The sequence below is a fragment of the Acinonyx jubatus genome, chromosome B2 (assembly GCF_027475565.1).
Source record: "Acinonyx jubatus isolate Ajub_Pintada_27869175 chromosome B2, VMU_Ajub_asm_v1.0, whole genome shotgun sequence".
In the NCBI taxonomy this organism is placed as follows: Eukaryota; Metazoa; Chordata; class Mammalia; order Carnivora; family Felidae; genus Acinonyx; species Acinonyx jubatus.
The window spans coordinates 121382672-121399035 of NC_069385.1; the positions used below are offsets into that span (position 1 = coordinate 121382672).

General features: G+C 40.8%; 1 protein-coding gene across 5 annotated transcripts in view; it reads left to right on the plus strand.

Annotated features, from left to right (window-relative positions):
• Positions 1–16364, plus strand: part of DUSP22 (dual specificity phosphatase 22) — a 72050-nt gene that overhangs the window by 43921 nt on the left and 11765 nt on the right. For all 5 annotated transcript variants that reach the window (XR_008298670.1, XM_053223064.1, XM_027040157.2 and 2 more), the window contains exons 4-6: positions 3013–3062; positions 13011–13085; positions 15963–16134. Coding sequence is in view for 4 of the 5 variants with exons in the window: in XM_053223064.1 (XP_053079039.1) it covers positions 3013–3062; positions 13011–13085; positions 15963–16134 (297 nt within the window). In the remaining variant the exon portion in view is untranslated. The remainder of the gene's footprint in view (positions 1–3012; positions 3063–13010; positions 13086–15962; positions 16135–16364) is intronic.

Here is a 16364-nt window from a genome sequence, read left to right on the forward strand (position 1 = left end):
CTTTACCCTTGACATGTTTGAGTGTGTTTGGTCTCATGCTGAAGTGTTCTCATATGTATTAACAGTGGTAAAACTCATCTTATTTAAGAGTCTTTGTTGGAAGATGTAATGATTGACTCAAAGCTGGAAAAACATGAATGTGTATATGAATTAAACAGGAAAAAAAGGTTTTTCTGACTTCTTATAATAGTGGGAGACAGGGAGGGGAATTTTAGGGCTCAGGTCTTAGTTACAGACAGCTGATTCTACTCTGAGCCAGTTTAAGCAGGAAGGGGTTTATTAAGAAGTTGTTGAGAGCTTATGGTCTCCTCAGAAGAGCTGGAGAAACAGGCTTTCAGCTGAAGTTAAAGGAACAACACTCAGACCACATCACACAACTGGCCCAGTAAGATCTGCTGCCACGTCTCCCCACCCACCCCCAGTACCACCTGCCTCTGCTGCCACCTGCACCTGCCAAGCAGGTGCTCTTTACCCGTCTAATTCTTCCCATGTCCTGTTTCCAAATCCACTTCAAGTAGGTGTGTCAGGTGATGCAACTAAATCCAGAGTCTACACCCTAATAGCAAAGGAGATTGAGAAACATAATTTATGTGGATTCTGTATTGGAATAGTGGGATTCACAGTGTTGGGAAGTATTGAAATGTGGAAGTCTGGAAGGGTTTGGGGTGGCCACAAATTTAGATGTTCCTTATAAGACTACATTAGCAAATACAACACAGAAATGCCTCATAATATGAATTAACAGTAAAATTTTATGATCAACTGCAAAAAAAATGCAACTCTAGAAGACAAGTTCCTTTATGGCTTTATTTGCTGAGGGACTTTTGGTAGTCTATATCATGATTCTACATATTTCTCCTTCATTTACTCTCTTAGGTTGGTTATTTTTCTAGTGTTTGATGTGTTTCTTCTCCTATTTATTATCCTCGACATGGCAAGATCCCATCAGATTAGGCTATCAAAGGAGGAAGGGTTTACAAATCATTCATTTAAGTCCTCACAGAGCCATATTCTTTTGAAGAAGTTGCTGAGATTTCTAGATTTTGTACTTTTACTTGACATTGAAGACCTTTGGAACTATAAATCCCCCTGAAGAAGAAACAACTAGGTTTTTAATAAAACAAATTTAGCTTGAGTTTTTGTAGCATGAATTTACACAGACATTTTTTTACTCATATAATCCATTTCAGATCTTTATTTCACACTAAAGATAGACTTTCCCTCTTCCTCATTATTTTTTATTTTTTTTAATATATGAAATTTATTGTCAAATTAGTTTCCATACAACACCCAGTGCTCATCCCAAAAGATGCCCTCTTCAATGCCCATCACCTACCCTCCCCTCTCCCACCACCCATCAACCCTCAGATTGTTCTCAGTTTTTAGGAGTCTCTTATGCTTTGGCTCTCTCCCCAACTCTAACCTCTCTTTTTTTTTTTCCTTCCCTTCCCCCATGGGTTTCTGTTAAGTTTCTCAGGATCCACATAAGAGTGAAAACATATGGTATCTGTCTTTCTCTGTATGGCTTATTTCACTTAGCATCACACTCTCTAGTTCCATCCACGTTGCTACAATGGGCCATATTTCATTCTTTCTCATTGCCATGTAGTACTCCATTGTGTATATAAACCACAATTTCTTTATCCATTCATCAGTTGATGGACATTTAGGCTTTTTCCATAATTTGGCTATTGTTGAGAGTGCTGCTATAAACATTGGGGTACAAGTGCCCCTATGCATCAGTATTCCTGTATCCCTTGGGTAAATTACTAGCAGTGCTACTGCTGAGTCATAGGGTAGGTTCACTTTTAATTTTTTGAGGAACCTCCACACTGTTTTCCAGAGTGGCTGCACCAGTTTGCATTCCCACCAACAGTGCAAGAGGGTTCCTGTTTCTCCACATCCTCTCCAGCATCTATAGTCTCCTGATTTGTTCATTTTGGCCACTCTGAATGGCATGAAGTGATATCTGAGTGTGGTTTTGATTTGTATTTCCCTGATGAGGAGCAATGTTGAGCATCTTTTCATGTGCCTGTTGGCCATCTGGATATCTTCTTTAGAGAAGTGTCTATTCATGTTTTCTGCCCATTTCTTCACTGGATTATTTTTTGGGTCACACAGACATTTTTAATAGATTTTTATGGAGACCTATGTGAAGTTTTTGGTTTTGTTTTTTTCAAATTGGGCCATTCTTTTCTTTTTTTTAAATTTTTTTTAACATTTATTCATTTTTGAGAGACAGAGCCAGATAGAGCACGAGTGGGGGAGGGGCAGAGAGAGGTGGGGACACAGAATCCAAAGCAGTCTCCAGACTCTGAGCTGTCAGCACAGAGCCCAACGTGGGGCTCAAACTCACAGACTGCAAGATCATGACCTAAGCTAAAGTTGGACATTTACAACTGAGCCACCCAAGCACCCCAGGGGCCATTCTTTTTAAAAAATGTATTAGTTTGGTACATAAACTTTTACTCTTTTGAAAAGCAAGCAAAATATATCAAAATATTTTGCATGTGTAAAGTTCCTACTAATGCATCAGTGAAATTGTAACTCTCTGATTACTAAAATATGATATAGAAAACTCTGTAACATAACATTACAATTTTTACTTAGCATGTTAAAGTTTTTACTAACAGTGCTTCTTTTTTGGCCACTCAAGGTCTTAAACGAAATAGATTTTAAAAATGCTAAATATGTAAACAAGCATTTGAAATCATAGTTTTGAAACTTGTTGACACTTACTGGGAAGCCCTCAATTATTTCACTTTTTTGATAAACCCTGTCTAAACCTACAAGCTGTTTGCAAACTAGAGCATAAATATTTGTATGTATGGTCACGGAAAATAACCAGGAACCTTAATTAAAGAGTTTTTCCCTGGTTCCTTGGCAACAAAAGATGAGTGAAAAACTTCTCCTTTTTACTTTTTATTTTTTGACCTGAGTAAATAGTTCCTTTAAATATTTTTCTCCACTAAGTATCGTCTTTTTACTTAAATTTTTTATATCATTCTACAGGGAGTTAAATACCTGTGCATTCCAGCAGCGGATTCGCCATCTCAAAACCTGTAAGTTGGTTTTTTCCTATATTTTTTGGAGATATTAAAAACAAATAAAGGACAGTAAAGTAAAGGACTGTGAAATTGTTGGAGCCAATGGGATGCTTCATGCCTTGCGCAGCTGCTGCCCTGCAGGGGAGGTAACAAGGCCCATAGGAGGTCTGTGCTGCCAAGTTAGGCAGAGCTGCAGCTGGAGGCACGCTTCTTGTTTGCCAGTCCTTCAACTACACAACACTGATGGGATGTCTATAAGAGCCTAATTTTTAAAAAGGATGCCTTAAACCAAACCTTGAGCATGTTCATCTCTTCTCTAGAAGTAAACCCTTAAGGAAGCTATTGGGTTTTGTCTAAAAGCAGCACTGTCCAATAGAAATAGAATGTGGACCACAAATGTAAGCTGTGCAGGTAATGTTAAATTTTCTAGGAGTCAAATTAAAAAGAGTAAAAAAGAGGGGCACCTGGGTGGCTCAGTCAGTTAATCATCTGACTCTTGGTTTTGGCTCAGGTCATTGTCTCATAGTTTGTGAGATTGAGTCCCAAGCAGAGCCTGCTTGGGATTCTCATGCACCCTCTCTCTCTCTATGCCCCATCTCCCTCCCTCCCTCCCTCTCTCCCTCCCTCTCTCTCTCTCTCTCTCTCTCTCTCTTTCTCTCTCTCTTTCTCACTCTCAAAATAAATAAATAAACTTAAAGAAGACCATGATATGGAGTAAAATTTTACTGAAGCATGGATTTGAACCTTGCAGGCTCAGACACTGGGGCAGAAATAAAGTACTTAACCACTCATTGCCTCCAGTAGATACCAGCCCCTGCTTCCAAGGCTGGCCTTGTGCTTACATTGCAGGTCAAACGCAACCATGCTAGAATTACAGGTTACTGCATCTTATCTGGAAAGTTACAAGCTATGGTGATGTTTGTGAATTTGGGAGCCCACAGGCTTGTTGGGATTCATCCTTCGTGATTCTTAAGCTCTATTGCCTACAAATCCTGCATATTGGAATTACAGACCATATAATCTTATGTTTAGTATCCCAATTGTTCATCTTCTCTGAAAGCTATCAAATACTGGAACATTCGCAAATCTTGATTTTTGATTGCTAGAGAGCAGTGAAATCCCAGGTTACACAATAATTTTGTGAGATCTACCTGTTTGAAAAAAAAAATGGGGCTAGAGTCAGATGGATTGATGTAGGGAAGGGTGGGGGGTGGTATAGGACAGGGGATAGGCGGCATATGATTAGATGAGAAAAGGGCAAGGGTAGATTTGAAGCAGGGACAAATATGTTCTGCATAAGGCCTTTTTTTTTTACACTAACTCTCCATATTTCACAGAAAAAGTCAGTCTTTAAGACTGAGGATGACGGAGGAAAGATTTTACTAGGATCACTAGGAAAACAGTAGTAGCTTGGGTCTAGGAGGAGAAGAAGCACCAGAGAACTTCCTTGGTTACTAGTCGTGTCAAGAAACAGAAGTGGTTGGAAGGGCATGGTGTATACGGAAGGAAGTGAGCCACTGCCTTTCTCTGGAGACCACAGCAATCTTCTGCCCATGTTTTGGTAGCTATTTTTAAAATGGTTGCTTTGTTCTTATCTCAAACTGAGATTCTAATATACTGTTGAACTTGTCAATACCTGATTGGCAATATGACTCTTTGGAGGAATCAGATTATAACACATCCTGGGCATTTGTTGTGAGGTAAGGTGGCCACCTGTACTTGATTGCCCTCAGGACATTTCAGCTTTGCTAGGAGCCAAGCATTGTGCTTGATGTCCAGGACAATAACTGACTTACCAAACGAAGATTGAGCATTGAGCAGTCCTGCATTATATAGACAAGTAAGCAGTAGACCTTGATGTTAGATATCTTAAATTTAAAACTAGTTGTATCTACCTTGGGCAAGTCATTTAAACCCATCTGAACTTCAGTTCCCTCATGTAAAAAATACCTGCCTTGAGGATTTTTGGAGATCAGATCACATGTATGAAAGTGTTCTCTATGAACTCTAAGCACTTTTGAGAATAAGAATACACTTTTACTCTCTTAAAAGTGTATTCATATATCTTGAGAGTTATAAAAGAAGATAATTGAAATAACAAGTTTTGGTGTTCAGGAGACCCACTTTAGTGGGAGATTTGGAAGATATGCTTACATGGAAAGATCAGAGTGACAGAAAATGTAGCAGCAGCTTCTCCAAGTTCCAGGGTCTCATGGGTCAATTCAGGTCTTCTGGCAAAACCAGCCCAAACACAGTTACCTTGGGTCCAAAGGACTAACCTGTAAGATTTGAATTTGTTCTCTCCTGTCCCAAATATGTGCAGAGGTCTTGTTAAGCTGTGTGATTTGCCTTTTTAACTCTTTCCTTACATCTTGGTGAAAGTGTAGGGTGGGACACCAGGTTTCAATAGGTAGTTACCATAGCATCCATGTTTGGGGCTAATGACAGAATAACTTCAAGAGGACGTGCCATTGCTGCTATGTTGAGGGAAGTCCTACAGCTGTACAACCTCTGTTTCAGTTGGAAAAGAAAGTTAAGGCCATAACTCATCGAAAGGCAGAAAAGCTGGCACTCGCCTGTTAACAGTTATGTTCATAGGCATTTATGTGATTCTTTGGGAAAACTTTTATTTTTAATCCATTAATAATTGCAAATCTTATGCATAAGTAAGACTTTGGGCACATCAATGTCCATGAGTTTATAAATATTTCTTGCTCTACTGAAGTTACATGGAAATTGTGGAGTTAAGTTTGTAATTTGAGTTTACTGTGTATGTTAAGAGACAGCCTATGAAATAGCTGGAGTTTCTCTTTCCGTGTTACACATGTTTCTTTGGAAGCATAACATACGTTTTAACAGCAAGCATGCTTTCATGATATAATTAGACTATTAACCATTGGCAAATGGAATACTTGACTTTTTATGTGGCCTGTTCACTTCAGGTAGCCTGTGGTCACCAAATATTAGGAACATATAGCTGACAGTGAACCTTCACTTTCTGTACCCTCAACCAATGCAGATAGGAGATAAATACTCTGGTTAACAAAAGCAAGAGAAATCATGTCCATCACTTGGAAAATATGCTCTGGCTAACTCAGACAATTATAACTAGTAGTTCTTTAGTCTAGCCACTTTTAATTACTGATGCCTGAAAAGTCTTATATTTAATGACAAAATAAATTCTAGAAAACTGTATCGCTTACTGTTTTGAACCTACAGATTTTTTAAATTGTTTAACTTTAGATGTAATTTAAAGTTTTATATCCTAAATATTACCCCACAAACCCCTATACCAACAGGAATTCTTCTTGCTAATTATGCTTAGTAAGAGGTTTGTGACCTTTTGAAACTAACTGCTTTCACTTGGCATTCAGTGGTTGTAAGCTGCCCAGAAAGGTCAATTTTCTGTCTTGGCTTTAATCCTCACAAACTCCCCCTCTGATCTTCCAGGAACTTAAAATGCAGAAACCTGGTTAAGATAACATTAACACATTAAAATTTTACCTCAGTTCCCTAACCACCTTGCCTTTCAAAGTCAGGAAATGTGAAAGTTCAAGTTCTCATAGTTGTAATACCCCCACAGACCCAGGCTGGGGTGTTTTGCATGATTTGTCACAATTAGAGGCATCCTAGAGCTTATATCACATGCATACACTACATGATCTCTGAGTGGCTGATGTGGGGTGGGTGGTGAATTGAGGCTTTTAGAAATACTTGCTTTTGCTTTCTCTGTGTACTTTCTTATGCAAGTCACTTTAACCTCACTTCTCATCTGTAAAATACCTATTTCACACAATTCTTGTAGTATTAGGTTAGATAAGTGAAAGTATTTTTTATGAACTGTAAGCTATTCCAGAAATAAGATTATATTTGCTACCCAAGTAAGGAGTATTAATGTATTTCGAGAGTGAATTATTGGATATATGGTAGATCATTTATTCATTCTTATTTTAATATTTATTAAATTGGTATTTTTTATTTAGATATTGTGAAGGGAATACTTTTTTTAAATCTTCTAATGTCAAGTACAGGAGAGTTTGGTCTGTGCTGTGGAGTTGGTGGCATTGCATCATTGCAGTAGAACTTTTGTGACATTCAGTGGTTTGAGTATCGAGCAGGTCTCTAACTTTCTTGAGGTTTTTGTGGGGAGAAGAGGTAATTAGCAATACAGAAAGCTTATATTTAAAGTACCAGTAAAACTTCCTTGCCTTATTCTACCTCCCTTTTTGTGTATGTTTTCTTTAATTTAGCTGATGTCTTCTGTACATCCAACTCTTTCGTCCTCTTATAGTTTTTCTTTGTTTTAATTATTAAAAAAGTTTTGCAAAATCAAAGCTAGGTGGGCCCTTGGAGTGCTGTGGTTCTGTTTCCAGACAGATGCATACATACTTGAGCATACATGTGCACACACACATACACACACACACGCTCACACATGACTCCTGAGTACTTTGCAGCCCATAGGAATGAGAAATACACAGAAAATGGATATTGAGTTTTTTTTATAAGACTTCACTTATTGAACTTAACTGTATTTTAGTCTTAAACTTTCTTCTCCTAGTTTTTCTAGTGTTCAATTATTCTTTGTGAAATGATGTTATAGTAGATGGTAGAGAGGTTTTTGTTTTGTTTTTAAAATGACCTTATGTAGCAAAATGAAAAGCGTGATAAAAATCCCCCCCCAATTAAAAAAATGTTTAAGTGCAGGAAATATAAAAGTTGGGGAATCATTGATGTAAATATGAGTTAGTTGTATGTGTTAAATGCTGTGCACTGATAGAGCAGCTCTGCCAGTGTCTGTACTGGTGGAGAATGTTCCTTCCTGCTTGCTTCTGGGTGGGGTGAGAGTGTTCCAGCTGAGGGGGCCTACATGGATTCTGCCCCAGGAGGAAACAGCTCTCCTATCTGAGCTCACCTTCCAGAGCACCGGCTCACTCAGATAGAACATTCCACCCATTTACTTTTTGCTTTATCTTTTTAAGTATTCCTTTTCCAGGAAAAAAAAAATCTAAGAGTGCTTGCCTTTCCTGTTTTTTTTTCCTCTTTTGCTTTCATATACAACATACATGTACAGACGTGTACACATGTCTGTGTGTACACACACATATACATATATGGGAAGGAAAAGTGTCCTCGGTTGCATGGCTTTGCTGTCAATACAGCCTAGTCTGATACTGCTGGCTTTGGAGTGAGCCCAGCTCCCTTGAGCTCCTGCTCATATAAGCAGAGTCTTCAGCAGGACAGAGCTGCCTCAGATCCCACAATGGGGATCACAGCCTTAAAATCTTGCAGTGTTGGAGTGAGCACACATTGTTCAGCCTCAAAAGATGATCATCATGTGGTGTAGTTTTGCTAGATCCCATCCACCAGTCTTTTTGTGTACTCTCTGAAGGTCAGGAAAACCTGGCTGATCCTGGCTTTTGGCCTCTGGACAGAGAGAGAGAGGAGGCTGTTCAAGAAGGACAGCCAGCACAGACTGAGGAAGTGGAGGAAGGGCAACAGTGGCTGCTGCAGGGCTGTTTGCTGAGTGCTCATGGAGGACATGTCTCCCAGAGGGCCTACCAAAGGCCTGCCCCTCTGCCCTACCCAAGGTGTTCTCTTCAGATTATTGGCAGCAGCAACCACTGTTACATGAGTTTGTGACACACATGTAGGTCAGTGAGCCTCACTGGCTTTCCTCCAACAGACTTACTCCATGTGTGGGTATGCAAGTGAAGGTACAAAATGAAGAGCAGGAATAGGGAACCTGTGTTCATTGAAACAGTCTGTGTTGGGATGGTGCTTGAGATAATGTGCTTCTGCTTCACATCAGAGAATTGGGCAACAAGGGCCAGAGTCGCGGGTATTTCCCGCTGTGGAGGAGGGAGTTTAATGACCAGTGCTAGAGCTTATGTCATCAGCTTCCCTGGAAATAACCCCCACTCCTGCAACACACCAAAGCAGTAGTGAATGCGCATGCCTCCTGGCTTTACTTGGAAAAGGCATTTCTAGGAATGTCTGCTTGGCGTGGCCTCCTGCCTAATTGTGTTTATGAGTCAAGTTTTGTGGTGAGGCTTTAAGCCTTCCCTTCCCTAGCATCATTACATTCCCAGGCTGGGCTGTGAGCCACCCTCTCTCTCACAGATGCCTGCTGTGGGGTTCCTTAGCCCTTGCCCCAACTCAGTGGTGGACAGGTGCTGTTTGTGGGTTTGTCTTAGGCTTAAGATTGATGCAGTTAGAACTAAGAGAAAAGGGCTGGCAGGGAGCAGAGTAGGAGCACCTCCTCATGGCTTCCTTGTCCCCACAGCTCTTTCATGTGCTCTCTCTGGGCTCTGACAGGTCTGCATGTTACCCTGCTGACCCCACTCCACCCCACACTCTTATTCTGAGAAGAGGCAAAACTGACTTTAGAACCCAGATACACCCCACAATATTTAAGACCCAGGTTTCATCATGCATGTGGTTTGGGACATGCAGGTATAAAAGCCAGATATAAGCAGTTGTTCCCACTTTCAGGTTTCAGTAAAGGGATTCATTTGTTGTCACTTGAATTTTGCAAGTTCTTGATGAGCTCCATAGCACTGACCGTGTTCTCGTAAAACACTAAGTCCTACCCACTTAGAGTGGCATAGTTACCTTTCATGGCACTCGGGCTTTGCAGTGTGTTCTGGGGCAGTCTGTGACTTCTTCACTAAACTGGCAACTGTCATTCATTTCTAGATTTATTTTTCCTTTACTGATTACTGTATTCTTCTCTGCCTCTCTTATCTCAGATGCAGCTCTGCACGATTAGAAAGAGACCCATAAACAGGCATGAGCATGGGCTGCAGGCATGGAGAGGACTCTCAGAACTCTTGGATATCCCAGCATGGCTACCTAGTGGACAAATATTTGTGCCCTCTAGCCACACCCTTCAGCTGCCAGGCTGCAGTCAGGGGTGAGCCTTGGGTTCTGGGCAGCCTGTCCTGGTCCTGGGATCTATAGTCAGACCCACCCCACCCTCTGGCGTGTCTGCCACATGCAGTGACCTACAGAGGAGGACAGGCTGCACTGCGCAAACCATGAAGCAGATGGCAGAAGGGCAGCCTGTAGCCGCTCCTAGGCCAGATGAGTTGGCTCAGTGTTGTTAAAACTATTGAATTGGTTGCTGATACCGGGTAGATTGTATTTGGCTGTAAGTAGCAGAGTGTCTGATTGATAATGTTTTAAGTTATAAAGAAATTTAGTTCAAGCCTTGACCAAGAAACCTGGTGATGGTGGCTCCCAGGCCAGGGCATCCCCGAGGTCCCTCTTTGTATCCTTGCTGCTGTTCCACCCCAGGGGCTTATCACCAGTGGTTACAGAGCAGCTGATGTAGCTGTAAGCATGACACTCACTTCTAGTTTCCTAACAGAAATCTGAGGCAGAGATAGATAGCTTCCCTTTCATCAGGAAGGGAAAACTTTTCCAGAAGTCCCCACCTCACCCCACAACCTTTTCTTTAGTTCTCCATGGCTGGAGTCAGAGGTAGGATGGACTATTCTGACAAACTAGTGCCCCAAACAAAATCAGAGTGATTCAAGATGTCTGCCACAGTTTTAATACTTCAAAATCAGAAAACTTCACTGCAGACTGTTTTTGCTTGAGAGATGGGAAGCTCTAACAGCACTGAGCCTTCACTCTTGCCTACAGTGCCTTGCCCTTGGGCCAGGATTCTGCCAGTCACATCACAGTGCCCGCATCCCTTCATCCTTCTGTGTACTCTGCTACACTGCCTGGCTTCCATGGGCTTCTGCTTTACGGTCCTGTCTGAGGTCTGTTTCAGTGTTGACACTTCAAATTTCAGGAATTACAGCAGGAATCTTTTCTTGCCTGCTTTATACTAAGCAGTGTTTGCAAGTAGAGTTGCAATGTCTTGAGTCATTTTATAAGTTTATGTCTGGGAGCATTTGTGCCTGGGAATGTTAGCAAAAGCATGTCTTTCAATATTCTGGTAATTAGAAATTTTAGGTAAGAATATGGAGCCCTTGGGTTAGACACCTAGGACCTTCCATGTTTAGTGACATCATGCCTTATGGTGGGTTGTGGAATATGTACAAGTATGCATGCGCATTGAGTTTCCTGTATTGCTTCTCTGTCTTAATCTAGCTGGGCAGCTACACTTAGGTTGCTAAGTTTCTTCTGCATTTGATACCTGGCTGAGTTTGTTATGCCACACCTGAATTTGCCAATCTTTTTACATTCATTTGTCTTGTCATCCTTCATAGAACAATGGACCTAGCTTATGTAGTTAGAAACTACATCTCATTCTTCTCTGAATCTCCTGCAGCACAGTTCCTGGGAAATAGTCAGCACTCAGTTGGTGTTTAAAAGAAGATGAATTTATTCCATGGGCAACTTCAGGTGTTTTACTGCCTTACAAGTCATTCAAATGTAGAAGACCTCAAAAAGCATGTGCTCTGTAGGTTCCCTTGGAATATTTATAGTTAACCCACTAGGCAGTCCAGAATGTGCTCTAAGTGGTTGGTGCTGCCACACATATGTAGGAGAAAGGGTTTTTAAAAAGCTAAGGATCAGAAGAAATAAGGATCATGGTTTCATCATTATATAGGACTTTATGGTTTGCAAAGCATATTGGCATATATTACCTCATTCCACCCTGTAAGACATTATTCCCACTTTTTAAGTGAGGTTGAGGGAAACTAAGTGACTCTCCCAAGGTCACACAGCCAGTAAGCCACTGAGCAGGGATTGAAGCTGCACTTACCATTTTCCCACAGCTCTCTGGTGACATGCTGACAGGACCTACCAAAGTCAAGGGAGACCAATATGGGAGAATATGATTAACTTTTTCAAATCATCAGAAGTAAACTACTTTTTTTTAATGTTCATTTTTATTTTTGAGACAGAGATACAGAGCATGAGTGAGGGAGGGGCAGAGAGAGAGGGAGATAGAATCCAAAGCAGGCTCCAGGCTTTGAGCTGTCAGCATGGAGCCCGACTTGGGGCTTGAACTCACAAACTATGAGATCATGACCTGAGCCAAAGTCAGACGCTCAACTGACTGAGCCACCCAGGTGCCCCAGAAGTAAACTACCTTTTATTTATTTATTTATTTAATTTTTTTTTTTTAACGTTTATTTATTTTTGAGACAGAGAGAGACAGAGCATGAACGGGGGAGGGTCAGAGAGAGAGGGAGACACAGAATTCAAAACAGGCCCCAGGCTCTGAGCTGTCAGCACGGAGCCCGACGCGGGGCTCGAACTCACCGACCGTGAGATCCTGACCTGAGCCGAAGTCGGACGCTTAACCCACCAAGCCACCCAGGCGCCCCTATTTATTTATTTTTTAATGTTTATTTATTTTTGTGACAGAGAGAGACCGAGCATGAACGGGGGAGGGTCAGAGAGAGGGAGACACAGAATCTGAAATAGGCTCCAGGCTCTGAGCTGTCAGCACAGAGCCCGACGCGGGGCTGGAACTCACGGACCGCAAGATCATGACCTGAGCCGAAGTCGGCCGCTTAACCGACTGAGCCACCCAGGCGCCCCGTAAACTACCTTTTAAAACTGGGAAGCCTGCATGATAAGGACACCTTCTTCACCTGAACATCTGTGAATGTGCACAACTGGTGTGCAGATCATCAGTGTGGTGTCACTGCTATGGTCCTGAGCATTCAGGGGCACCAATGACCAATGGGATAGGCAGAAGCGCCCGCCCCCCCCACACACACACGTACTGGTGAGCGGCAACTGTGTGTTTCAGGGATTCCTTGCAGAGAAATTCTGAAAATCCCAGAAGATGGGCAGCCCTTCCCAAGCCTCAGCATTGTGTATGAAAGGTTCTAAAGCTGAGGCAGCTCCAGACCCAGACAATGTGACCACGGTTTTGAAGCTGTGGGACTCTGAGACCTTTTCAAGAAACCTCAGATGGATTTTTTCTTTTCATCATATGTTGAGTAAAGTAGAGAGATGTCACTTCTCTCTTTTTTTCTCCCCCTACAGGACAAGACATTTCAAAGAAAGTATTAAATTCATTCACGAGTGCCGACTCAGGGGTGAGGGTTGTCTTGTACACTGGTATGTATGCCTCTACCTAATTAATAATAGCTTAGCATTTCTTCTCAACCTGATTTCTGTCAAGTGTTTTTCTGTGTGTGATTAATTATTTCAGCTCTTAATAGTTCGTCTACCATCTGAATCTTGAACATACACCCCATCTGACCCCTGCCATTTGTTAGTCATCATTAGTTTTTGATGACAGAGAACCCTATGTTTTTTTTTTTAATTTTCATTTTCACAGTAGGATTTCTGTAGTGACTGTCAAGGTTACTGGACAACAGAAAACTCTTTTCTAGCCTATGTCTATCATTCCCTCAAAACAGCCTCCTGTGGAGGGTACAGATTTTGTGGGCTCATCCCTGAAACTTCAGTGACCTTCCAAAACACCGTTTCTTTCTGGAGAGTTTTGATCACATATGTGGGTGTTTAGCATTGTATTAGTGTAACACCAAAATAACCATTTCTTCTACATATGCAGATTGGGGCTTTTATGTATGTTTAGCTTAGTACTTTGAAAAGATCTGAATAGATTCTTAGAAATAAATAGTTTATATATAGCTCTCTACCGCATTCAGCTATACTTTGTGCGGATATGTATATACATACACGAGTACGTACACACTGCAGAGAAAGCTGTTAAAACTCACATAATCCAAGGACAATGTACATAAAGTTCTTAGCACTGTACCTGGCACATGGTAAGCTCTCAGTGAGTGTTGGCTCTCATATTTTATTTTTTTATTTTTAATTTAAATATAGTTGACATTAGTTTCAGGTGTACAATGTAGTGATTTGACAATTATATATATTATGAAATGCTTGTTACCACTAGTATTCATACTAATCACATAACTAATATGTCAAAGGAACCAGTAGCCAACATCCTAGAGCTGGAACTCTGCTGTTCATTAAAGTGCAGGCTGAGCATTTCCCTCTTTATATTGAATGAGGCTCCATATTGAATACTCTTCAGCCACAGAAAAAGATAAGGTCTTGCTATTTACAGCAACATGGATAGATCTAGAGGGTATTATGCTAAGTGAAATATGTCAGAGGAAGCAAATACCATAAGATTTTACTTATATGTGGAATCTAAAAAACAAAACACATGAATGAACAAACAAAAAACAAACAAAAGGCAGAACCAGACCTGTAAATACAGAGAACAAACTGATGGTTGCTGGAGGGGAGGAGGTAGGAGGATGGGCAAAATGGGTGAAGGGGAGTAGGAGATACAAGGTTCCAGTTTTGGAATGAATAAGTCATGGGTATAAAAGGTACAGCGTAGGGAATATAGTCAATGGTATTAGCATTGAATGGTGACAGATGGGAGCTACACTTGTGGTGAGCACGGCATAATGTAAAACTTGTAGAATCACCTGGAATTAATGTAACATTGTATGTCAACTATACACAGTTTTTTAAAAAAGAGACAATATTATATTGTAAAATATAGATATTTTTAAAAAGCTTAACAGTCCTTTGAGTTTCCCCAAAGAAGTTGCTGTTGCAGTGAAAGCTCTTTGGAAATGTGAAGTGATGTCTCCTGGGCTGCGTTGCTGCTGAGATTGGTGATAAACTTGTCTTGACCAAGGAGATCCATTGCTTGATATCCAGGAGAGCCATCAATGAAAACTAAACTGTTCAAAGGACCTGTAACCCATAATAGGAGAGCAGGGATAGTAGATCATTTGATTGCTTTAGAAAAAAACAGCATTCTGCAGTTTTATGCAGTTCTTGAAATAGTGTGATTTACTTTTTTTACTTTTAAAAAGAGTAGGACATGTAACACATTGTGGGTTTTGTAATGGTAATCTACATTTGATTAAAAGCACTTTGAGGAGTGCAGTTGGGACCATATAAGGGGAGTTCTGAAATCTTGTGCCTGTGCTTCTATGGCTCCTGGTGAATTAGAATCTCTAGGTTTGTACCCCAAGAGGATGTATTTTTTTAAAAGCTCTCAGTATTTCTGAAATAAAGCCCTAAGAAAGAGCCACTACTTGAGAGTCATTGTTTTATTATTATTATTATTATTACCATCATCATCATCATCATCATCATCATCATCATTTGAATATGTGTAGATATGATATTCTAGGAATTTGTATTTCATATGGTTGTATAAATCTGAAGATAGGCTTTTCTAAAAATGAGAAATTTTCTAAACTTCCCCATATTAAACCGTTGCTAGAACACTCTAAATCTGATGCAGCACAGCCTTCTGTGACCACCTTAATTTGCATATGCATTTAAAATTGGTCCCTTACTCAGTCTGCCTGATATAATTAACCGTTCTTGACCCATACATCCCAGAGCACATGGAATGTGCCCTCTCTTGTACTCTGCTTAGTTATGTCAAGAAGAATAAATATTTCCTAAGAGCTTCTGTATTTAATGGGTTTTTCAGTTATAGATTTAGTTTTCATTTATCTAAGAAAACCACACTTAAAAAAAAATGAAGTCTTCTAAACTGCTGCAGTTTATGAATAGATTTATTGCATAGATCCAAGACCCTTCAAGTTCCTTTGATGTGCTTTGGTTAGTTTTTTTTTTCTGTCCTGGGAAATGGGGAATATGTGAAGAGGGGCTAGGAAACATAGAAAATCATAAAACTGAAGTGTCCAAAACCTATAGCCAGTAGGAAATCTACAAAAAAATGAGGCTAACACAGATACTGAATGCCTGAGATTCTAGTGTATAATAAAGTAGAAGCGTATAATAAAGTAGAAGCTTATATGTTTCTGAATAATTTCATACTGGCTTGGTGTCCACTCATAATCCAAGGCAGGATGACTTTCTCAAACGAGATCCACAGAATCTCCTGCTCTCAGTGAATCATAGGATAGACTTCTGGACTGAAACCCTTTGCCCATGTGAGTTCTTTTGGCCCTACAGCCTGGCTGGCGTCTCCAGGAGCGTGACTCTGGTGATCGCATACATCATGACTGTCACCGACTTTGGCTGGGAGGATGCCCTGCACACTGTGCGTGCAGGGAGGTCCTGTGCCAACCCCAACCTGGGCTTCCAGAGACAGCTCCAGGAGTTTGAGAAGCATGAAGTCCACCAGGTAACCATGTTCAGGAGACTTTTGTGATGTAAACAGCAGCCCCTGGGAAGATGCCACAATCTTTCTGTACATCATGGAGGTTGGAGTTAGAAAGGCCCACAGAAGACATCTAGTCCAAGAATGCCCCACCTGCATCCCCATTAAAGTCCTCAGCTTAGAACATATCTTTTACCATCAGACCCAATATTAGCTTCTGTTTATCTCCCTTTGGGTCAAGTACCATTTTCTTG